Source organism: Artemia sp. Qi Xiang Cuo, chromosome 3 (genome assembly GCF_049724085.1).
Source record: "Artemia sp. Qi Xiang Cuo chromosome 3, ASM4972408v1, whole genome shotgun sequence".
NCBI classification, from domain to species: domain Eukaryota; kingdom Metazoa; phylum Arthropoda; class Branchiopoda; order Anostraca; family Artemiidae; genus Artemia; species Artemia sp. Qi Xiang Cuo.
Window position 1 is genome coordinate 82,083,564 of NC_142796.1, and position 24,236 is coordinate 82,107,799.

The following is a 24,236-nucleotide window of genomic DNA, read 5'->3' on the forward strand; positions in this document are numbered from 1 at the left end:
TGTTCGAGTGTTCTCGTCATTGTACGCGCGCAATAATTATAATGAACTAAGGTTGCCATTAATCTTAGGATCATTCTTTGCTCCAAGATTATCCTTTGAGATTTCAGAAGATAATTTAGTGTTGGACAGTCGAGATTTTCCACTGTTTTGATAAGTCCCCATTCTTTTAAAAAATTATTAATGTTATCCGCGCAATGGCTTTTCTTGAGCTTCCATGAGGTTACATTTTCTAGTCTACGATAACTTAACTGTTGCTGGCTTGGGTATCTTATCATTGTTCCTGTTTTTTTTTAATTTATTCTATTAGATTTTAGGTTAAAATTAGCAACATACCGTATGATCGCTTGTTTAGACGTTTACAATAAACAGTTGCCGACGGTTACTAACCTAACGTATATTTAAAAGTGTTATTATATAACATTAATTAATGATTACATAGTAAGATTACATAGTTGTAATATGTTTTCAAAATGGTTATGTTAAATTATGGTAGTTTAAGGTATAGTAATGATTGCGTAATAGCTATGCGCTTTCAATTTAATAATGTTTATTATAACTTATAGTTGTTTACTTGACCTTTTTAATTTGATGGAATTTTATTTTTATTAGTATTTTACGTTCTTTTTCTCGGTACAAGTTGTTCTTCGTCAAGGAATTGTTGTACCGAAAATTGAATTGAAAATTGAAAATTGCTGATTATTTGTTTATTTTGTTCTTAAAGAGGAGATTTACCATGTATATTGCGCTTTCATTACTTATCCAGAAGAAAAAAAATTACTTTCATTACCTCCAGAGGTGTGAGGGGTATTCCTACTGATTTTCAGCCAAATGTGTCTTTTACCTAGTTTTGAGTGGGTTTTCGAGCTTAAATCGTCAAGGAAAGGGTTTTAGCATATTTTACGCTAGCATATTTTAATTAATGCGAGAACTGGTGATCAGTTTGAAGGAGTTCTAAAATTTTCTTTTAGGGTTTAATGTGGGCATTTGATCCCTGTGTTTTTTTCTTTTTTTTTTACATATATGAATACTTGGTAAATCCTCATATCCAACAATCTTTTAAGCATCCCTAGTTAACAATCTAATAAACAATCTTTTAAGTATCCTTAGTTATTGCGTATCCTGCCAACGTAAATAAATTTCATTACGACCGAATTTTGAAAATATGAACTTATCTTCTAAGGCTATCGAAAACTAAGGCCTTAATACTTATTACGGGGCAATAGTAATCTATTAAACTGTAAGGCATTTTCATTTATTGTCACATTTCATTCAGCTTTGATTACCTGCTATTCAAATACCTATTGATTTGTTTTCTTGATTTTTGCACTCGATTGATTTAAAGGGAGTTTATTTTATATTGAGGGCGGTTGTTCCTTAATTTCTTATTTTGGTAGCTATTCTTTAGGTTTAATCGAATGAAGAGTTGTACTTTGATGTTTACTCAAATAATACCGTCAGAATACGTAGGAATAAACGCTTTATTTTAGGTCATTGCAGAATTGCGCAAAAATTGGTTGAATACGAAGTCTAGTTAATGAGGAATAAGTTTTACAGTGCAAATGAATATTTCATCGATGTTTAATGTGTTGGCTTATTCTGCTTTAGTGGCGGAGATAGTGCCACGCGGCAGAGGTATTTATATTCGCGCGCGATATTTTCTAACAATTTTGCTAAATATGGCGTAAGGCATAAAAATCTAGTTACCTTGTATTCCCTAAAAAAATTAAGATATATTTACGTATTGTAGTGAACTTATTGGTGAATTAGAATTGGTTTAGTCCCAATTTAAATGTAATAAGTTACAATAAGATGTAATCCTTTTTTTGTAAAGTCATTGGAAATGCGACTGAAAAATATGGAAATTAAACAGTGCAAAACGCGGTATATAAAACTCAATTATTTTATATTATTGTGAAGTTAAAATCATTGTGTACGAGAAACTTATCTAGGTAACGGTTTCACAATATTGTAAAAGGAAGGTATAATTTTGCAAACATATAATATTTTAATCATAACTTTACTGGGCTATGTAGGGCACATCATGTTCCTATATTGGGGATGAACAGACAGAATTCGGGGTGTTGGCCTGGTTTTCGGCTTCAAATGTGCAAAAAGCTACATTTAGTCTGGCACTTGTCCCTTTATATATTCAATATCTACTACGTCCCACCATTCTGTTTCTGTGGCAGAGATAGTGCCACATGGCAGAGGTATGATATTACCTAAAATTTTGCAGCGATATGTGTATTAGTTTTAATAGGAGCCTTCCATAAGGTATAAAAATTTATTTACTTTATATTATTTTAATCGTAAGATTAGCCCGCGTGACTATTTCTTATTTAGTTTACCGTGGAGTAGTCTTGTTTCCGCAAGAATCAGAATTGTCATATTTTTCCATTTTTACTATTCTCTTTCCCTCTGTTTATAATTCATTCAAATAGTATTATGCTTTGATTCGTTACTTTTTTGAAAGGAATCCGTTCGATTTGCCTGCTCTGATTTCGTGGTGCCACACATCGGTGCCACGAAGGTGCCATACGAAAATACCACGTGGCAAGGGGGGGTTCATACAATTGATTATAACATTACCTATATTCTATGTTACTTTTTTTGAGTTGTATCGCGATATATTAAAAGTTTGAAGCTATCAGAGTGTTGTAAGGGTTTTGGGGTGGCTTTGTTTTAATTTTTAAATTAATTGGTATCTTGAGGCACAAACTATTATTTACTCTAACTATTGTATATTTTTTTTTTACTAGGTTAGCATTTTACGGCGATTTGATTTGAAGAGAAAGTTCTAGGGGTATTAAGTCTTATTATTATATCTTCCAATTCAGGGTTATTCAAACGTGTTTCTGAACAAAAAACAAATTTTAACTTTGGGTCCTTGTTACAGTACGTTACAGGTGGTATGGTTCTATTCATCTATTGATAAAATCTCGGCAATTTACGACTTCCACTTTCGTTCGATTACATTAGAAACTTTCTTTGAATCATTCAAAACTCGTATAAATATTCGTATTTATTTTATTAATATTAGTTCGAGCTGATATGTGCATTAGTGAATACATATTTTTTGAACTCTGAAATAACGTGCATTTCGTAAAGCTTGATTTTCATGAATAGCATGCCGTTTACTATGTCACACTTCTTGTCTGGGGGATAAGGTTTAGCCAGGATCTAAGGCCGTGACTAGCTTATAAGGTTAGTAAAAATCGAATAAATACCGTGGTTTTTATTGTATGAGCGTTCACAAATTACGATAATTTTTGGGGAGAATTTTCTTATTTTTACATTAATTGGTTAGTTTGTGATTAATCTTGGCTGCTAGTCTGTGCATTGGCAGGCCTATATTCGTGCAATTTTGACTTACTCGTCTGGATGACATGTTGCGGGACTTGCGTCTTTTATGGGTTACGATATTTTAGGATTTCAACAATTGGTTTTATGCTTTTACCCTTTTGGAAAGCTATTTCAGTAAACTGCCTGTTTTATATATATATATATATATATAACATACAACTGATTACTGGATTGTAAGCAAATAGCTTTATTCGAGGCGAGTCTCGCATTTGACTTACAGGTTTGTGATTATTTCTGAACTACGTTGCAAAATTCTTTCGAAAATTAAGGAACCATCTAGCCTAGAAAGATTTATTTTCTTTTCGTTATTAGTATTTTCTCAGGGTAGCCTTCCTGTTATTCTAGTTGCGCGGTTTACTTTTGATTGTTACAATTCGTTTTAAGGTAATTTCAGCTAAATTTATTGATACAATCGTCAGGGTTTTTGACGATTATTTTGCCCTGTGCCTACCGGCTGTATGCGTTCTGCTGTTTTTGCTAGTGATGACAAAACTAATGGTTCAGTTAGCTGAACCATTAGTTACAAATTTAATTTAACCATTAGCTTAAGTGTTAGTTACAAATTTAATCTATGGTAAAAAAATTTGGGTCAGCAAAAATACTTTCTCTATAGAGGGCCATCAAAAGTCAAAAAATTAATCAATATTTATTCTTTTTTTTTGCTTTAGTTCTGTCTTATTTGTGACTCCCAGATATGATATTTTAGAACTTTGATAGCTAATTTCATGTATTTTTGACTTATGGAAGGTTCCTCTTTTTGTTTCTCAAGACTGTCTAATCTGCGCGAGTGACACGTGATTAGTTGGTAGATTACGGGGACAGCTTGTCGAAATAACTTTATTGAAGGTGATTGTCACACTTGACTTAAAGGATCTGTTAACTAACTTTGGATTATGCCACACAAGAAATACAACAAACCGAAGGTAGCAATAGTCTAAGGCCATAAAACTTTTCCTTTCAGGTTTTCCTATGTTTTGCGCATTTCTGGGGCTTATTTTTATAGCTTAAGAATTATACTGCCCTTGAGGTTTTGTTTGTATCTACGGACTCATCTCCTATTAAGGATTATATCGCATTTCTCTAGGTTGAAATTTACGTGGCAAAATTAGTATTTTGAATTCCAAAATTTTGATTTATTTTATGTTCAGGGTATTGATTTTTTTTTGTTTTTTTTTTGTTTTGCGTCAATTCTCTAGCGATTATTCTTCTTTGTTCCTTTAGGTTTCGAAACAGAATAGTTAACTATTTTATGTATTTTTTTTATTGACTATTTTGGGATGGCTACCTACAATTGATTGCTAGAATCCAAGGGTTAGTCATCGAAAAGGTCTTTTTTTCGCTAGGTAAACATCATAATTTACTTGAGGTATTTGAATTAGCTTTTGACTTTTATTATTGTTGTTTATTGGACATTTTAGCCTAGAAAGTTGATCGTTCATACTATCTTTGATTTTAGGCGAATAGATTATTTAATAATAAGGATATTAAAATAGTTCAGAATATACAATAGTACGCAGGTCAATTAATCTAATTGCTAATATTACAAAAATGAAAAAGGGAAAGTATTTTTTTTTTGGGAAAAAAACGGGTGGGTGACCCGAATAATTTGCCCTAGATTTTTTACTTCTCGAACGCGATTGAAAGTTACGGACGTAAGGTTATTATCTAAAATTAACATTTTACAAGGGGCCACTTGAACTGCATAAATAATTTATAACGTTAAGTGAAGTGCTATTAGTTTAGTAAAAAAAAATTGCGAGAAGAGAATCTGTTTGGTCTCGTTTAGTGATTTGGAGGGGTGCTTCAAATAACTGAATTTATTTTAAACCTCAGAAGAATATTTTTATTTCGCTGATAAAGGATGTTTTTATTTGATAATTTAATCTTCTCATCATCACATATCTTACGTACGGATTAAATATCCATTTATGTCACCACGGAAAAGATATAATTTTACTTATAATTATTTTCAATTAGTGAATTTTTGCCAAATTCTTGACTTCATATATTGATTCGAATATTTGGCAACGGGTTTTTTTTCTCTTCGTAGGCTTACATGGACAAATTTGAAAGATTAGTCAAGCCTGCTTCTGTTATTTAGATTGATAGAAACTCTATATTTATGACTCGGTTAACTATTATGTCCCTACATACTAACACATTATGCCTCACATCATTACTACCCTTATATATATATATATATATGCTTGATTATTGCATTACCACTAAATACCAAACTGAGAAACTTTGGTTATAATTAATGCGATAACGACTCGTACATATTTTTGCCGAATAAGAACTTTAGGTTGTCTAGTATTTTATAAATTTTGCAGCAAGTTAGGGTGGTTACTTCCGGTCATCTCTTCTTGTGATTAAATTCAGACTTCTATTATTATATTTTTTGAATAAATATTTTTTGTTGATATTTGGGTTAAGTTTTTTTTAGTTTTTACTGTTAGAAGCGGTTATCTATTATTTGAGGGTTGACCGTCGCGTGTCTTATGACTGGCTATTATGATAATTCTAATGATACTAACAGGATATTGCTAAAATTAGGTTTTACGTTTGACCAATTGTCTAACTTGACCAGTTGTTTGATTATCTTGTTCGCGTGCGTTTTTTTGAATTTGGATAGGTCTTCAAATAAACATTAAGTTTAGGGGAGGTAGGATCGATCCTAAAGGAACCCTCAGTATATCAAACCTCGAAATGCAAAAAAAAATCAAGCCTTTCGAGGCTCGACACACCGAGAGTCTCCTTAGATCCGCATTTGAATACTCCATTAAGATCAAAAGCAAGTTTTGAATTATTGTGATTTGGGGTTTTGCATTGGCACACAATTGAATCCAGCACATGGAAGTATCCTTTTGCACTAAATTCAACTATATGCCAGGTGATCCCTAGTGATTCTCATGTTTACCTACTCTGGGGGCTACCCGGGACAGGCAAAACTAGGACTACGGCTGAATTCGTAATATGTTGTTTCGTCCAAAATTCAGGAAATACTATATTCTGCTCAGCAGAAATAAAAGTCCTCTAGTTTAACGTGGATAGCGCACGTTGGTGTTAGATTGTCGCTATACCCTTGCTTACGGAATTTACTATTTTAAACTTGTAAAAAAATATTTCTTTTTTTGTATTTAATCGAGAAAAGAACTTTTATCTCCTATTTGAATTTAGTTAACAGCCATAATTATTATTTTCTTAGTTTTCTGTATCATCTGGTAACGGATACGTTCTTGGCGTTCTTTGTGGTGAAGAGATCTCTGAGGAGTCGTGGAAAATTGTATCATTTATTTGGACGTTGGGGTATTGGGTCCTCATAGTTACGTTATTGTCCGTTGGAGGGTTTTGTTGAATAGACTCCATTTGGGGTTTTATATGGTTTTGCCGGGCTTGATTTGGGATTGTGAAATACAAGGGTTGTGATGGCCCTTCGTTGTAATTGTTATCAAGAATATTTTCCAATTGGGGCTTGAGGGGTAGGTCAATTTCAACTGTGAAATAGGTCGCCACCATTTTTTCTAAGTTTGAGCAGAATTCTCTTTGTTTTTGTAATTCTCTGTTGATTTCGGCTTGATTTTCCTTCAGTTGTTTCTCTAAGCTGTCCTGTTGTAGTTTAATTATTTCTTTCTGTGCTTTTAAGTGGTTGCATTTATGCTGTAAGTCTTAGAGCTTTACTCGTTCAGGTGCCAGTGCTGCTTGTACCGCTATTGTTGCAGATAGAACAGTACTGTTTCTATAATCTTGCGCTTTTTTACCAATTTCTTGCATTTTATTATATAATGCTTGTAATTTTAGGACCTTGTCGGGATAATTATATCCCTAACAACCGTGGCGTCGCTTATTGATTCCATTTCGTTCTGGATTTTGGCGGTCTGCTCCTTAACTTCCATAAACTCAGTCTCGATTAATTTATACATTTGTTTAGTCACAAGGATCTCATTTATTTTTTGTTCATTTTTTCTTTGGAAGCCTTATCTTCACTAAGAGATATAAGTATGGCTTCTATAATATTCTCGATTTTCAGTCTTTCTGTTATCAATTGTGCCGAGGCGTCTAGGAGTTTCGATTGTATCTGAAATAGCTGGTCCATAGTCGTTCCGTCTGTAACGAGGTGGCACTAGGTATTTTTTTTGGAGGAGGGGTTAAACAATTCTTGTTTTATTTCTATCCTCAGGTTTTTTTTTCAAGCCGGGGTTCAGTTTATCTGGAAAAGCTAACTATTAATCCTTCGACCTTTTACGGATAGTTTTCGTTGAAGTGTCGTATCCATACATATTTGTTTAAGTTTTTTTGCTTATTAACCTACTGATTTCGTCTTAACATTATTTTATGGGTTTTTAGGGTACTCGATTTCTAGACGTACTTCCATTTATCCGGTTTTTTAATTACACTGCCAGATTTTGTGGTAATTTCCTGTTCGCTTTCTGGCGTTTTATTCTTTTTTTATTTTCCCATAGAGATTAGGTCGAATTTCTTGTACTGTTTCAATAAGATTTTTTTACCTTTTAATTTAGTCTCTTTTGCATGTGCGGTAGCCGAAGTTGGTTTTCGTTTTTGTGCGTCTTGGGGTTCGTCTGGAGCTGATTCATCGTCGGTATCAATAGAACTAGTCCCTGAAGATTCATTAGGGTTTTCCGGGGTGGTCCTTTGCGATTTTGGAGTATCACCTGCCCTTGCTTCATATATTTCGTTTCCTCTGGAAGTAAAGAGTTTATTTTCCATTTTCTCGCGCTGAATTCCTGTTTCGGGGGAGTTAAAAGATTCTTGAAAACTCTGGGATGATGCAAGTTTTTGTGGAGATTGTCTCCATTGTTTGAATGCCATATCGTCGGGGGGTAAGATATTTTTTGTAACATGGTCTGTCGCAAGGAGGATGATTCCTTGGGCTTGACTTTAGATATTGTTATGTGATGGTGTTGTCCTAGATTTTCATCTTCAGGATATTCCTGGGTCGAAGGCAAGTTACTTTGCCTTGTTTTTATAGGATAGTTGATTATATCCATAGTTTCTCTCAGATTTCTTTTATTTGTGTCCCTGGGTAGAGTTTTCTTTATTTTTACACCCGGGTTTTCCATAGCTCTATTTAATTCATCCTGTAACGATAGGGGTCTCTCTATTGGGGTTGCTGGTGATACCATATCATCTGAAAATCTTTTGGCGGGACAAGGGGTTGAAATTCTATCGGTAAAAAATTGGGTTTTTGGGGACAGCGTATAGTCTAACTCTTCTGAGCTTTCTGATGACAAACTTTTCGGGCCTTTTTGGGGTTTTGTCGCCATGGGTATTAAGTATTTCCCTTTGGGGAAAACTAGATTTTTCATGGATAAAAATTCTTCAAAGTTTTCCTCGTCGCTATCATTCTCGAAATAATCTTGTTTGAAGTTGAAAGGTTTTAACTCGGCTAGCCTTGACTTGGGGAATTCATTTTCCGCGTTTGAAGAATCAGTAGATGAGGGTTTCGGTGCCCATCTGTCTGGGTACTTGGCCCTTTTTTATACGGCTAACATGTGCCTTATATGTTCTTCCGTTGTCAGGGTTTATCATTTTAAAGGTAAAATCATTGTCGTATTTTTTGATTATTCTGTAAGGTCCCGAATACTTATTGGAAAGTTCTTTGCCTTCCACCTTTGCCTCATTCTTTAGATATACACAATCTCCTATCTTAAAATATATGTTCCCTTTGACTTTGGGTTCGTTTCTCAACTCTTGGTTCGTCTTGCATTTTTCTAATCCTTGTTTAGCTATCTTGTAGGTTTTCCTCATCCTATTTATAAAATCTTGCTTGTAGTCCTCTGTATTATTGTAATACTGTCTGGACTCTATAACTTCCTGATAGGGTATTTTAAAATCGCGTCCGAATAAAAGATAAAATCGGCATTCTTTAGTTGTTTCTGAACAGGCATTATTAATTACATTGGTTAAGTAAGGTAGATATTAATCCCAATCGTTTCGGTTGTCTTTTGTATAAATGCTCAAGACATTGGAAAATATTTTATGCCTGTTTTCAATTTTCCCATTAGCTTGGGGATGGTAGGGGGAGGTCACCAATTTCTCTATGTTAAGGAAACTCATCAAATCTTTTGCTAATTTAGAAACAAAATTACTTCCATTATCACTAATAACTTTGTTAGGGACGCCAAATTTTAAAAATGTTTTTGCCAATGCTTTACTCGTAGCGTATGCGCCTTGATTTTTCAATGCTTTGGCAAAAGTGAAACCGGTAAAGTGATCTATTACTGAAAGAACGCAAGTATGGCCTCTGTTGGAAACAGGTAGGCCTCCACTGGTTCCATATAAATCGAATGAAACAATGTCGAAAGGAAACCTTGCTACTGGTGCTCTTCCCATCGGGGGATGGGGGTAGGTTTGGGGATTGTTTCTTAAATTACATGATTCGCAATTGTTTATGAAGTCTTTGAGTTTGGTGAATGCTGAAGGAACAAAGAAATATTGTTTTAATCTATGATAGGTTTTCGTGATTCCCTTGTGTCTGCCTGTATCTGAATGAAAATATTCAAAGGCAGGTTTTATTATTTTTTGGGGTAATACAGGTATTATCAAGGTTTGGTTTCTATTTGTATCGCCTTTAACTATCCTGCAAAGGATTTCTTCGTCTAAATCGTAATAAAAATTATCAATTTTCCTTTTTAGGGCTCTGAACTTATCGGGTAGGTTATCGAAATTCACAAAATAATTAATGAGAGTCGAACACATTTCATACTTAATTTGATTTCTTTTAACGTTTGCCAGCATAAGGGGCTTTGAGTAATCTCGTTTTCTTCTATTTGGATTTTAGGTTTATTCTTTTTGTTTTTCCGTTTAATGGGATTAATGGCATTTATTTCTTTATTTTGGTTATCTGAGGAGTTATTTTCGGGGTATCTACTTAAGTGATCACAAGGGGCATTCTGTTTAACGGTCAAGTGTTCAAATTCATAATCCAGATCTTGGATTTTCATTATCCATCTAGCTAAGATTCCCGTTGGATTTTTAAATGTGCTTAGGTACTGCAAGCTTTTATGGTCCGAACGCAACTTAAATTTTCGGCCCACTAAATAATGTCTAAATTTTTCTAAATGGTGAATTATAGATAGTAGCTCCAATTGCGTTGCAGAATAACTGCTTTCGCCTTTCAATAGAGTTCTACTTGAATAGCATATGACTTTCTCTATATACTAAGAAGGTTTCTGTAGAGGATCAAGGTAGTATTCTACGGGATTAAATGGGAAAGGATTGTACCGATACCCAAAGCTTAGGCGTCAGTGGTGACTACGAATTGTCTTTTTTCAAAATCAGGCAGAAACAATACTGGTTCGGATGTAAGCGCTATCTTAACGAGTGTCTAGAGAGGTATGAGCTTCCTGCGACAAAGTAACATTTTGGGGGGTCCCTTTAGTTAGTCCCGTTAAGGGTTTTGCAATTTGGGCGTAGTTACGTATAAATTTCTTAAAATAACTTGTTAAACCAAGAATGGCTCTCAATTGTTTTATAGTTTTAGGAGGTTTGAGTTTTTTTTACACATTTTATATTCTCAGGCTCCGGTGATATTTGCCCTTGGGTCACTATCATTCCTAAGAATTTTATTTCGGATTGAAGTAAATTTACTTTTTGAGGTCTACATTTTAGATTACCCTCTCTGAACTTTTCAAAAACTTTGGCTAATGTGTTTAAATGGTCCTCCGGGGTTTCTCCTACACAAATCACATCATCCACAAAATGAATAATATTCTCTACACCTCGTAATAAGTGTAACAGAGGTCTACATAGTGCACTTGAACTAGTTTTGAGTCCGAAGGGTACTCTTAAATATTCATAAGAGCCACACTCTGTCGTCGAAAACGCCGTTTTATAAACGTCATTGTCTGCTATCTTAGCTTGATGATAACCTTGTGTGAGGTCAAGAGATGTAAAAATTTTATTTTTGGTTGAGATGGAGTCTAGGATTTCATCGATTCGGGGCAGGGGAAATTTATCGCTAACTACCTGCTTGCTTAGGGCTTTATAGTCTACTACAAGCCTAAGGTCCTTGTTCTTTTTTGGTACCAGAATGACAAGGGGCGAAAAAGGGCTTATACTTCGGCGTATAATATTGCTTCTTTCTAATTCATGGAATTTATTTTTTTACAAATTTTTCTGGCTATGTGGGATGCAATAAGAATCTTTAACGACGGGCTGCCCGGTAATTTGAATAGATTATTCTTAGAACGTTATTAATATATTGTGCTCTTCCCAAGTTGAAAATATATCTATAAAATTCCAGAGCAGTTCGCATAATTTTTCTCTCAATACAGTATCTAGGATATTGTCTAACTAGAATTTTTCCAAAAATTGGGGTCTTGTTAGTGGGTACCTATTCCTTGGATTACTGACACCAATGCTATTAACCAAACTTTTCTTGGAGTTTTTCCATTTCTTCAGCTTGAACTCGGAAATCACTTGTATTTCAACAAGGCATGTTCTCTTTTTTATTCTAATAGTATCTTTTTCATGGGTATGAGTCAACCAAATAAAATCTTCTCCTTTCTGATAAGAATGATATATTCCACTAAAATTAGATTTTTTGAGAATCTTCTTCGTAAGGAACCGGACGTTATTTCAGAATTTTTATTTACGGGGGTGACCATTGTTGAAATTTAAACACTAAACAGCTTGTTTGGGGGGATCTTTGTTTTATGCACCGCGAATCCACCATATTTTTCTTCCGAGTTATTCCCTATCAGATTAAGACTGATGCTTGGCTGCGCTTAATATTTCGCTTTTGGGGTTGACTGTGAGGGGACAGTATTGAGATTTTATATATCGTTCCATAATTCTGCTGTTTTCCTTATTTCTGTTTGTCTATACTCCTGCATTTTCCCTATTTTTGTTTTTATTGACTCGATCTATTTGCTGCTTGAGTTTCTCCTACAAGACGAGAAACGGGGTACAAAAGACTTTATTCTATTCACTGTTGCTTCCCCTTTCTCCACGCGTCAGAGAATAGGATCGGATGGGTATACGAGTCTGTGATTCGCTATATCTAATAACACTATTAGATTTAAAAAAATTAGCACCTATTATAGCCTCATATGGGAAATTCTTGCATATTATGAAGTTGGTAGGAAAGATTCTATTATCTTTTGTCACAGCCAGGCATATGGAGCCTGTTTCTTCCCGTCTATGCCCTCTGACGGAAGTGAAACTAGGAATATTACAATTGTTCCGTCGCTTAATATATACAGATAATCTTTTAAATACTTTCGAGTTTATTATGTTAACTGATGCACCGGAATCGATTAGCGCTTTGAAATAAATACTTGCAACACCAAAATAATTTAATATAGGTAATATATCATTATTGTCACTTAAAGAAGGTACAACTACTGGAAGGGACCTATAAAAAATACTGGCCTCCAGGGTCCCGGTTAATTTTCTTGGGGGTCTGACTCGTTTCCCTGTGTATTTATTTGATAGGTTAGTGTTTGACATTGGGGCTCGGTGGGAACTTCCCTAGCAAGTTGATTTACATTTGATTGTCTTGGTTGCCACGTATTATTGCGTGGGTTGGAATTTCTTGTTCCGTCGGCTCGCGGCATTTGTTCATTTTGCATTGACGAAAAATTTCTACCCGTCGGGAAAAAATATCTTTTCCCGACTGGGATAAATTCTTACCTTATTTAACTAACGTAATCAACACTGCTTATTCCGAAACAACCAGAGACAATCCATTTTATTTACTTTTTGGTCAAGATTTTAGAATCCCGTATGATGAGATTATTGAATCTCGGCAGTATTATAATAGCTCAGAAGATTATAAACAAGAATCCATAAATAGAATGAGGAAAACTTATAAAATAGTTAGGCAAGAGCTGGAAAAATGTAAAATAAACCAAGAGCTAAGAAACCAACCCAAAGTTAAGGGGAATATAAATTTCAAAGTAGGAGTAGTAAGTTGATTGACATTTGATTGTCTTGGTTGCCACGTATTATTACGTGGGTTGGAATTTCTTGTGCCGTCGGCTCGCGGCATTTGTTCATTTTGCATTGACGAAAAATTTCTACCCGTCGGGAAAAAATATCTTCTCCCGACTGGGATAAATTCTTACCTTATTTAACTAACGTAATCAACACTGCTTATTCCGAAACAACCAGAGACAATCCATTTTATTTACTTTTTGGTCAAGATTTTAGAATCCCGTATGATGAGATAAAAAATATCTTCTGTCATCATTTGTATTCCTGTTAAATCTAGTAGGATACACTGTCCGTGAATTGAATTGGTGCATGTTTTGTCGCGTATTTGGATTGGGGAACCGATAATTCTTTTGTCGGTTGGGGGAAGGGTTTGCGTATTCCAATCCTTGTTGGTAGGGGTTTCGGAACGATGGGAGGCGTGGGGGGTTACTTCTATAAACTCCTGACCCATTGGCATTTAAGTTTGTTCTCCCGAACAAACGGTTATTAGAACTGGGGGTTGCTGGTGTATAGTTGTTTCTGGTACGGAATTCCCTGGAAATATGCCCTTGTTTATTACATGCGTAGCATATAATTGGGGGGTTATTTGCGTAGTTTGTCGTTTTCGTGGGTACGAAACGTACCAATCTTTGCCTGGTAGGGGTTTAAGATCTATTTTGGTTTGGTTTGGGTGAATTATCTCTCGAAAATAATGCGGGTGAAATTCCTGGTGATCTTCCCAGAGTTAATTCTCCTACATTATTTATTCTTGACTTATTGTGATTTGCCACAATCTTGTCAATTTCAACCATTATCTCTACTTCCTAAACTGCCAGCTAATGTTTGAATATTTTTAGAAACTAACATTTGGTAAAGTGTGGGGCTCAATCCTTGAAAGAAAGCATTTAGTGCAATTTTATCATATAAGGGACCAGATTCTTTCCCATATTTAGCCTCATTGGATACCATTACTTTGTGTAGATATTCCTTAACATTTTGGGTTTCGTCGAAAAATAAGGTTCCGTGCTTTAATTTGTGTGTTGAACTGGTTTCAACAGATCTTTCTTGGAACGCTTTTAGCTATTTTTCTTTGGTGTTTATTGGAAGGTTGTTATCTTCCCCTATGGTGTTCTCTATTTGTTTTAAAAATGTTAATGCTTGCCCTTTAAGTCTCATTAACAACATGCCTACTAATGATGTTAAGTCCGTTTTGGTTACTTCTACGAATTGGTTTAATTGGATACTAAATTCATCTACGTCTGAGTCTCCGTTATATGAGGGAAGGGATTTTGAAATTTCCACTGTTTTGGCAATAAGTTTTTGTTTTAGCAATTGTTCGTTTGGATCTAATGACATATTGGCTAGTCTTTTTGTTCCAAAATAATTAAAATTCGGCACTGGTTTTTTTATATAACTTAAATTTGACACTTTCAAAGGCCTAACAAAATATTGCACTTCCTCTATGCGTAATATTTCTCAATAATCTTTTTTTTGGAAAATTTTGTCATTGTGTTTTGCTCCTTTAAACAGCGCCGCGCCAATTCTAATGGGGGGGGGTTTCTTCTATAGTCTAATGGGGGGGGGTTTATTGTATTTCTTTTCCTATAATTTATAGCATGGTTTCGGGGGGAGCTTCGTTTAGCGGGGGATTAAATCAACGGTTCAAATGGGTAGCATATATTGACGGCCATACTAAGTCAAAATCAGATTGAAAAGATTCAGGTTCCCTTGAGAGCGGTGGGAGCCACAAGGACTAACTATCTTGATAAATATTAACATAAAGAGAAATAATTAAGAAAGTAATGTATTTATTTTTACTCATATTAGCGGTACAAAGTTGTTTCAGGAATATCAAAAATATTTCACAGTCATAGACACTAAGACAATGTTATGGACTGGGGTACATACAATGCAATAGTTGGGTCACTTACATTAAAGTGTTTTTCAACGACTCACGGTGAACTCGTTCTAAAAAACTCCTTCTAGACTCATCATAAAAACTCATAATGCACTGCTGGTAGACTGCTCATAGACTCCTGATAGACTGCTGATAGACTGCTCATAGACTCCTGATAGACTGCTGATAGACTGACTCAAAATTGCTAAGTTCTAAGCAACTATACCCTTCGATTTCACCGGGGGTTACATTCAGGCGTTACTAAAACACGTGTTACGTTGATTCTATTGGTTTGTGGTATCTCCTATATTACTATTGGACAGGGATACACCAATTGGCTACTTGCATTTTGATACGATTTATAACTTTAAGACTTCACTCAGGAATTTTTCTCGACAAAACAGATTTTTACTTTGTAATTTTTTGCTAACGATATGTCACTAGCTCCCAGATGGCTTATAATTTACCTCTGTGAAATTTGTTAGGTAACAATACAATTTTGTTACATTGGAATGCATAGTCCTAAGCTTAGTTTTCAGAACAATGCAATTAGACTGCGTGAAAATACTTTTCTATCTCTAGTGACTATTTTCTGTATGATAAATTCTACCTTCTCTTGATAGTTTGAGAATTCAAGCTCTTAAGATTTAAATTGCATTGTTGGTCGCCTGTCATGTAACATTTGGTCACACTGATATTTATTGCATATTTTGGTGACACGGAGGCGGATTTATTTATTGCTATTAAATTTTCTGTGGGAAAGATTTTTACGAAGTATGTTTGAATAAGATACCTTTGTTTTGCTACTTTTTAAATTGAACGCTTGAGCCTTACTCGATCTGTAGATTACTTGAATTTTTAGGTTCATATGTTGGGTGATTTTATTTTACTTGAGTAACTTTAACTGGAAAATTTTGAGGTTTTGAATTTTAACCCCGTTACAGGTCTGAGGAGGGGGTTACGTGGGAGGATCTTTTCAAAGAGGATATTTTCTTGGGGGAAGGGATATTTCTATGAAGAGGGCACCGGGTTTCCCAGCATTATTTAAAAAACAATCAGAAATTAAACAAAAAAACAAGTTTTTTCAACTGAAAGTAAGAAGCAACATTAAAACTGAAAACGACAGAATTTATTACGTACATGAGGGGGGTCACCCCTTAGTCAATACCTCGCTCTTTACCTTTATAATACCTTTCTTAATACTCTTAAAAGAGCTATCTGTTCTAATTAAACGGCCTTTGTGATTCAGGGTTTCGTGATTCGAGCAAAATTCCAACTTAAACGTAAAGAGCGAGGTATTGAATAGGGGGAAAACCCCCTTATATACGTAATAACATATGTAATAAAAGACAGTAAATAAACAAGCGATACAACTCAATTGTAACCGAAATTTTTAAAAACGGAATTTTGATGTCAGTAAACATATATCGAATGAATGGGCTTATAATGCTGATTCAGCATTATAATGAAAAAAGCTTCTCACAGTGACAATTAAACAAAGATAGTGTTTCAGTAGTCGTTCTTCAGAGATTGGGAGATAATTCGTAAATTATGTATATTTGTTACTAATACAAACATTCGTTAATAAGATTAAAAGTTCTAGTGCCCTTTTTAAGGAACCCAAAAAATTGGAGGGCAACTAGGCACCCTCTCCCTCCCTTTTGTCTCAAATTCGTACGATCGAAATTTTGAGAAAGCCATTGAGCATAAAAAAGTAAAATTAATATGCAAATCTCGTTTTAATTTTTCATATACAGTTAGCTAATTTCAAAACCTGCATTAATTCAAAAACGTTCAGAAATTAAATAAAAAAAGTTTTTTTTTAACAGAAAGTAAGGAGCGATATTAAAACTTAAAACGAACGGAAATTATTCCGTCTATGAACGGGGTCGCCTCCTCTCAGCACCTCGCTCTTTACGCTAAAGTTTAAATTTTATCCCAATTCTTTAAGAGTGACTTCTGAAACACTATGTTCATTTAATTGGAACAATGAGAAACTTTTTTCAAAAGTACTAAAAAACTTTAGCGTAAAGAGCAAGACGTTAAAGAGGGGGCAGCCCCCTTTAAATATGTAATAATTTCTGTTCGTTTTAAGTTTTAATGTCGCTCCTTTCTTTCTGTTAAAAAAACTTGTTTTTTTTATTTAATATGGAGATAAGCACACATATTCATCAGCTTTGGTTAGAATAGAATTTGTAGAGAATAATAGAATTATCCTAAGAAAAACAGTAAATGTAGGCCTAGTTGTTACTCTAAGAAGTTACTCTAAACTTCCTAGGTAATTTCTTTATTAACAAAACCCCTTTCTTTAGAAAAAAAGCAAGTTAATTGAAACAAATCTTTTGGTTTTGAATAGGCTTATTACCCATCATGGTTGCAGCGGCAGCTGCAACCTAGTAAAGAGCGAACAACAGCCCATAGTAACCAAAAGTTAAAAAACACGTTTTGAAAAACAATGTCTTGTAAAAAAAATTAGCATCTGACACTGATTAAGGAATGATTTCTGTTTGTCTTAAAAGTACAAGTTTATTGTGAAAAGAAATTTATGGTGATTTCGAAAAAAAGCCTGAAACCCCTCGAAAATGGCGTCAGATCAAAATGACAAATGTACCGTTGGAATCAGCATGGTCGAAATTCATTGACATGGAAATTACAGTCCTCCTCCTTAAACAACAAAGAAAATCACTTTTTGCGTCGGTAGCACTGATCTGTCTCACGCTTTTTATTCATTCTTTTTTTTCTATCAGGTTAGGGGGTGGCCAGAGCATCATAGAGAGATGTGCAATATCTCATTAGAAAGGGAATTTCATTTGTAAGTGCCCCTTTGAAGTAACCAAAGAGATTGGAGAGCAAATAGCCCCCCCCCCCTCCCTACAGACCCCTCCCCCCAAAGTCATCCAATCAAAATTTTTAGAAAACCATTTTGTTCAACGTAGTTCAAATGTCCAATATCTATTGTTTTAATGATTCTTAATTGCAAATAAATTTAATTTTTTTTAAATAAAGGAAATTCATTTTAATATTAATACGATAAATTAAAGACCTATAGGCTAGCTCGTTTTTTTTACGATTACTTTGCAGACAATCCACTATTTTTGCAAATATGATGAACTCATTTTTAAAAGCATATCCCGGGAAGGCTCATTTTAAACCTATTACTCATATCTACGTGCTTTTGATCAATTTTACCATCCAAAAGTGCCATATAGCAGTCAAAACGGCAATTTTGGTACCATATCTTAAGTGGAAGAGTTTGGAAGCATAAAACGGTACTACTGCAACAAATATGGTCCAAAGGTCTTAACTGGAGGTTTGTTATACCCATTGCGTATATTACCCCACCAGACCCTATTAGTAAATTTCATAAATTGTCTACTCATCTTAAGAGTAAAAGATTATTGCGAAAAAAAATTAACTAAAACTAAAAACTTTTCAATTGAAAATCTACCAAAAATTAAGCTTGAATGATCAACAGTTTTGAATTGAACCTTCAAACTTCACTCTGCGATGAAGCCTGTGTGCTAGTTCTAACAGTGGTAATTGAGGGGAAGGGACATTCTTGCCCCCTTAGTTTTTTTACTCCTGCCTAGGTTTTGATAAGCACCTTTTTTTGGTCATTTCATTGGAAAAGATACATTTTCATTTTAAAAAATGGGGGAAACAACCGATTAAATTGTAGCACTTTCGAGTTACAATTTTTACCTTATTTCTTGGACGAACTATTAAGGACATGGACGAGTTTCAAAAAGGCAAAGAGTTATTAAGAAAAGCAAGTATGGTCTTTTCGCCGTGTTTGTTTTGAATAATTGACACGAAGTTTTATACAAACAGTCACAGGTCTTAAAAATAAAATCAGTGGTTCTGCAAAAAAATATATTCGTCGTCACCTTTGGCTCAAAGTAACGACCCTAAAAACAGGTATTGAATACTGAAAGCTGTTGATCAATGAGTTTCAATAAAAAATTTTTTGGCTTTGAGCTATAGAAAATCTACACAGAATATAGGTATATATAGAATATATACAATACATACACAAATATATACATATATACAAAGAATATATAGGTATATATATTAGTACCGACTTATAATCCTAGAAGGTTGGTTATCCAAATCATTCGATATTAAAATAAATAAAAATGTTGTTGTAAGGAAGCTATTTGGACCTCAAGCAGTGTAAGGAGCAAGGCATTTCTTCTATCTTCAAAAAGATTTTATCATCATTTAACATGTTGGTAATTCAAAACATATTATCACTAATTCAAGCAACGTTATTAATTTAATCTCTATCCCTTAAAACATGTCAGTTGGCAAGAGCATTCAGTTCAAACTTTCAGGACATGCTAAGGGGGGGTGGTGAACTAGTCAAAATGCACTTTCAATGTCACACTTTCAAAAGCTCCGTTTTCAAGCCTCATGGAAACAAAGCTACGGATTGCTGCAATTTCTTCAAATAAGAAAAAAGGCTGAAAAATGAGAAGGAAGCAAACCCGCTGCTACTCCTTGCTATCGCATTTGGATCTTCTTCTAGAAACTTTTAAATGAATTTTATATAATAGCATGTCCAGATTACATGTCTTCCGAAAAAAAGTGACAGACAACTGGGAACTGAGAATACTACTTCCGTGCAATCTTTTTTATTTTTGACCCAGAAAATCAGTGGGTCAGAAAATGAAAAATTGGACAAAAAACGCTAGCATAGACTGTTTTCTAGAAAAACTGACAGAAAGAGGAGATGATCAGAGACGATAAGTGATGAAGAAAAGTATTTTTTTTTTTTTTTACTTTCTTTAGAACAGAAGAAGGAATATTTTAAAAGGGAAAGCAGATAATTTTTAGGTTTTATCTCAGAAAAAAGAGATCTGACGAGGATAGCTCTAGGTGTACACAGAATGGTGGGGTAAAGGAGGTCAACCCCTTCCCCCAAAGTTTTGTTTGGGTCGTAAAAACGCAATAAAAATGCAAAAAAAAATTTGATGCGTTTTTTAAAGCGCGCCCGCCTCTAAAAGATATCCGTCCCCCTTAGGAACAATCCCAGATGAACTGGATCTCTCCATTTGCTTACGAGTCTAGGGAACTTGTCGGTCATATGTGTCAATCCTAGAAAACGATAGTCCACCAGAGACTCTAAGCAAGCGAGCCTATTAGGCTTATGTAACTTGTTCGTCTCTGAGTCCTGTCAAATTCAGTCCCCTGTTTTGCATTTAAGTCCAGTGAAAAGTTTCCGTCATAAATCAAACCAACAATCTGTATCATCCCCATTGCAATTCCATTAAGTATTCCAAGTAAGCAAAGCTCATTTGATAATAACAATGTAAATAAAAAAGTCCATGAATTTCTAGAGGCCATTTGAAGGCAATTGGAGACCCCAAATAAAAAATTTTCAAGGATTGATGATAACCATGTTCACAGGACTTCGAAGACAATTGCACAACTGAGATTATAACATAAATCAAAAAGTCTATAAGCTACTATGAGCCATTTGAAGGCAATTGAAGACCCCCCAAAAAAAGGTTTCTAATTATTTATGACGGACTATATCCACAAGATTTTGAAGACAATTCGGTAAATGAGATTGTTCTTTTTATATGATCTGTTCTTTGACTATTTACCTAAGTTCTGCCCTAAGTTCTTGACCATTATAGGACTCTAGCAACTGTCTGTAGCGACAACCCTGCTCGGAGTACCCTATAGCTGCACGAACCGCAAATATTTTCAAAATGAAGGAGCACGAAATGATTATTACAATTTTTTGCAAGTTGAAGAAACCCGGATCTGTAAACTTGAACGATGGAAATTTGGTATTTCTGCTAGAAAAGCTTGCAGAAAGGCTACAATTCCTAAGTATTGTTTTTCGTCATATTCTTAAGAAAATGGTGATTTCTTTTCTGCTTGCTTTAACAAACCCACTTGTTCTCACTTTTGGTCTTCTATGGATACCTTATGATCCCTTGATCTTTCCAATATATACTCCTTTCCAAGATAGTCAAAAGTAGCTAAAGTAGAATTTTACCGTTATTTTGCTTCGAAATTAAATTTTAAACCTGTAGAGACCCTCAAAGATGATGCCCTTTTCTCTTATTCTTGGCTATATGCTAGCCTATAAAAGAATTAAAAAGAACAATTCCTACTTCATTATAGCCTATGTCTGATAATTGTATTTACCTTATTTCAAATTTAGCTCCACTATACTTTACCCCCACCCATCTCATCCACTAATAGCCTAGGCCTATAGAGCCCATATTTACAATGTGTTTTCTGGGTCTTGTTTTTGTCACAGGTGACTGAGTTTACAGGTAAACTGGCTACAACAAGTTTGGGTAAATATTTACCAAATCATATTATTGAGTCACAACTAAAGTGAATATACCATTCAATGCCTTTTTTTATGCTCTTTACAAATATAATAATTATTTTTGTTGGAAATGAATTTTAGCCCTCACCCCTATATATACCAATTCAGGGTATATATTTGCACATTAGGGGGATAGGGGGAAATTTTAAACTTACCTCTCATTTACATCAGAAATAAAATTACCCCAACCCCCCTAATGTGCAAATATATACCTACCCTGAATTGATATATATAAGGGTGGGGGCTAAATTCATTTCTGACAAAAATGATCATTATATTTCTAAAGAGCATAAAAAAGACATTGAGTGGTATATTCACTTTTGTCACAACTCAATAATATGATTTGGTAAATATTTACCCAAGTTTGTTCCTAACAGCTTAAAATAAATACATCAATTCTCTAAAATTTATTAATTATTTTTCAATAAGATCATAATAAATCAATGAATCAATATCTATAGATTATTCATTTATTTTATTTACTTGTTTATAACCCACAAATTAACATTGAAAATGACACTGCAGAGTAGTGAAAAACAAGAAAGAAAAACCTAACACAGCAATATCTTAACCAACATGTATAACACAACAACAAAACAACACAATAAAAATATATAATTTTTGCAAAATAGAATTATAATCAAATAGTAAAATCCTAACCATAATTTTAACCCTTTTCTCTAGCAAAACTAAGAGGGATTTGTATCATCTTCAAGGGTCCATAAAGGGCTTAAAATAGAATTTCTGAGTAAAATTAGCATTATATTAAAAAGAGCATAAGAAAAGGCATCAAGTGACAAGTGGTATGTTCACCTCATTTGTAGGCAGTCAGTAATTAGTGCTGGTTAAGATGGGGGCTGTAGGTTTCCTATTTAGGATTTCCAACAATAGTGCACTTTTTATTCTGCTATAACATCATTTTTTGGGGGGTTTCAGTCTCTTTTGAGAAATTTCTGCAGATTGTTTTCAAAATAGATCTGACTATTAAGACAAATGGAAATAAGGTATAAGCCTGGGACCCCAGCCATACATAAGGAAACATGTTAAGAAAGCAATTCTTGCTACATAATAGGCAGAATAATCCTTAATTAATGCATTTTGCAGGGGGAGAACCTTTGTCTTCAATTCTTTCCTTGTATTTCCAGTTTTTCTATCACATTTCTAGATATTTTTGTATATTCTCTAAGACTTGAAAAGCATGTTTTCAAATACTCAATATATCTAATTAAACACCATCAGTGCCATCAAATTATTTCTCACAAAAACATGTCGATAGAAAAATAGTAATAAATTTGGCTAGGTTAGATGGCATTTGGGTGTTTGTTTATAATTTAAAGCCACTCTTTCACTCTGTCTAGAAAATTAGTTCCCATTGAAAAACATAATGAACTAGAAGATAAAAGTGCAAAAGGTTGCAAATAATTAAAATTCAGTGAGACTCAGCTCAAATCTTAGAATTTCAGTCCAGTTTCTGAAGCTTGTGGCCAAAAACAGTGAGACCCATGTGCTTTATTTCTAAAACTACCATGAGGCAGATGGACCCTATTTGCTGAACTGAGGACCCTATTTGCTGAACTTTGGAGTCATGAATAAAAAAAAATCATGAATAAAGCAAACAACTAAAAAACTCACAAATTAATGCCAAAAACAACAATATCAGAATGGCAAAGCCATTTGTTAGTCAAAAATATTAAGCAGCAAAATGTCAGAAAGGTAAAAACTAAAATGGAGTGAAATAAGATATACATTAAAAAGGTTTAAATGACAACATATAAAAAGGGGGGGGCAAAAGAATCAAACAATCATTAAACTTGGGTATCACCAGTACCAAAAAAAGAAAGAGGAAAATTAGCAGTTTATTTTATCAGTAATGAAGGAAAAAAAGGTTTTTATGTACCTGGAGGTAAAGCAACAGATGGGGAACAAGATAGGAACAGGTTCAGAAACAGTGTGTGGCAGGCAGTGTCTAGGTGGGGAGTGTCTTTTGGGTAAAATGTTTTCCTTGCAAAGGTTTATTATTGCATTTTTTGCAAAATGGAGGCACAACGTTCCTCTCCTGTGCTCAAGAGTTTCCAGCTTGGGCTTTTTTTTAGAAAGAAGGAAGTGTAGGTCCTTGAAGAATGTGATAAGGAACATTAAATTTATTCAAGAGGTTAAGGAGAGACATGGGTGCATTAGCTCTAAGGGCAATATCTTTAACATGAATATCCCACAATCTGGGGGGATAAAAGTGAGGTTTTAAGGAAACATATTGGCATTATCATAGATTCAGAGGGGTTTCTTCTCATGTCTAAGTTAACAGCATCACCTGCAATATCTACATTAAATTGCACTTTCCAGTGAGTTAAGGTGGCCATAACCTCCTCTAATTCTTGCTGGGTTGGAAATAATTTTATCTGAATATCACAGGAGCATCCCAGCATGGGTGCCCATAAGCTGAATTCCAGGGGGGGAGCAAACCTGGTCTAATTGGCACTTTTAATGCTATAGAATAGAAATCTTGGAACAAAAATATAAAACTAAGACAGTATCATTCAGCCAGTGGGGAGGTGGGTGCCCATGCATCCCAGTGATATTTCCACTCAATACTTGTCCACTCACAATCAACAGCTTTTTTAAAAGAATTTATAGAGGAAGTTGAAAGAGTAGAATCAGAAAGACTGTTCCAGGCTGGTACTGCTC

At 34.4% G+C, this 24,236-nt stretch overlaps 2 protein-coding genes across 2 annotated transcripts in view; one reads left to right on the forward strand and one right to left on the reverse strand.

The window, feature by feature from the left end:
* Positions 1 to 15,322, reverse strand: part of LOC148954627 (uncharacterized) — a 95,495-nt gene extending 80,173 nt beyond the window's left edge. The window contains exon 1 of the mRNA XM_089087176.1: positions 15,234 to 15,322. Within this exon, the coding sequence (XP_088943302.1) occupies positions 15,234 to 15,307 (74 nt within the window). The 5' untranslated portion in view covers positions 15,308 to 15,322. The remainder of the gene's footprint in view (positions 1 to 15,233) is intronic.
* Positions 15,323 to 20,927: 5,605 nt separating this feature from the next.
* Positions 20,928 to 24,236, forward strand: part of LOC148954629 (uncharacterized) — a 52,449-nt gene continuing 49,140 nt past the window's right edge. Inside the window, exon 1 of the mRNA XM_089087177.1 lies at positions 20,928 to 21,043. Coding sequence (XP_088943303.1) covers positions 20,935 to 21,043 — 109 coding nt within the window. The 5' untranslated portion in view covers positions 20,928 to 20,934. The remainder of the gene's footprint in view (positions 21,044 to 24,236) is intronic.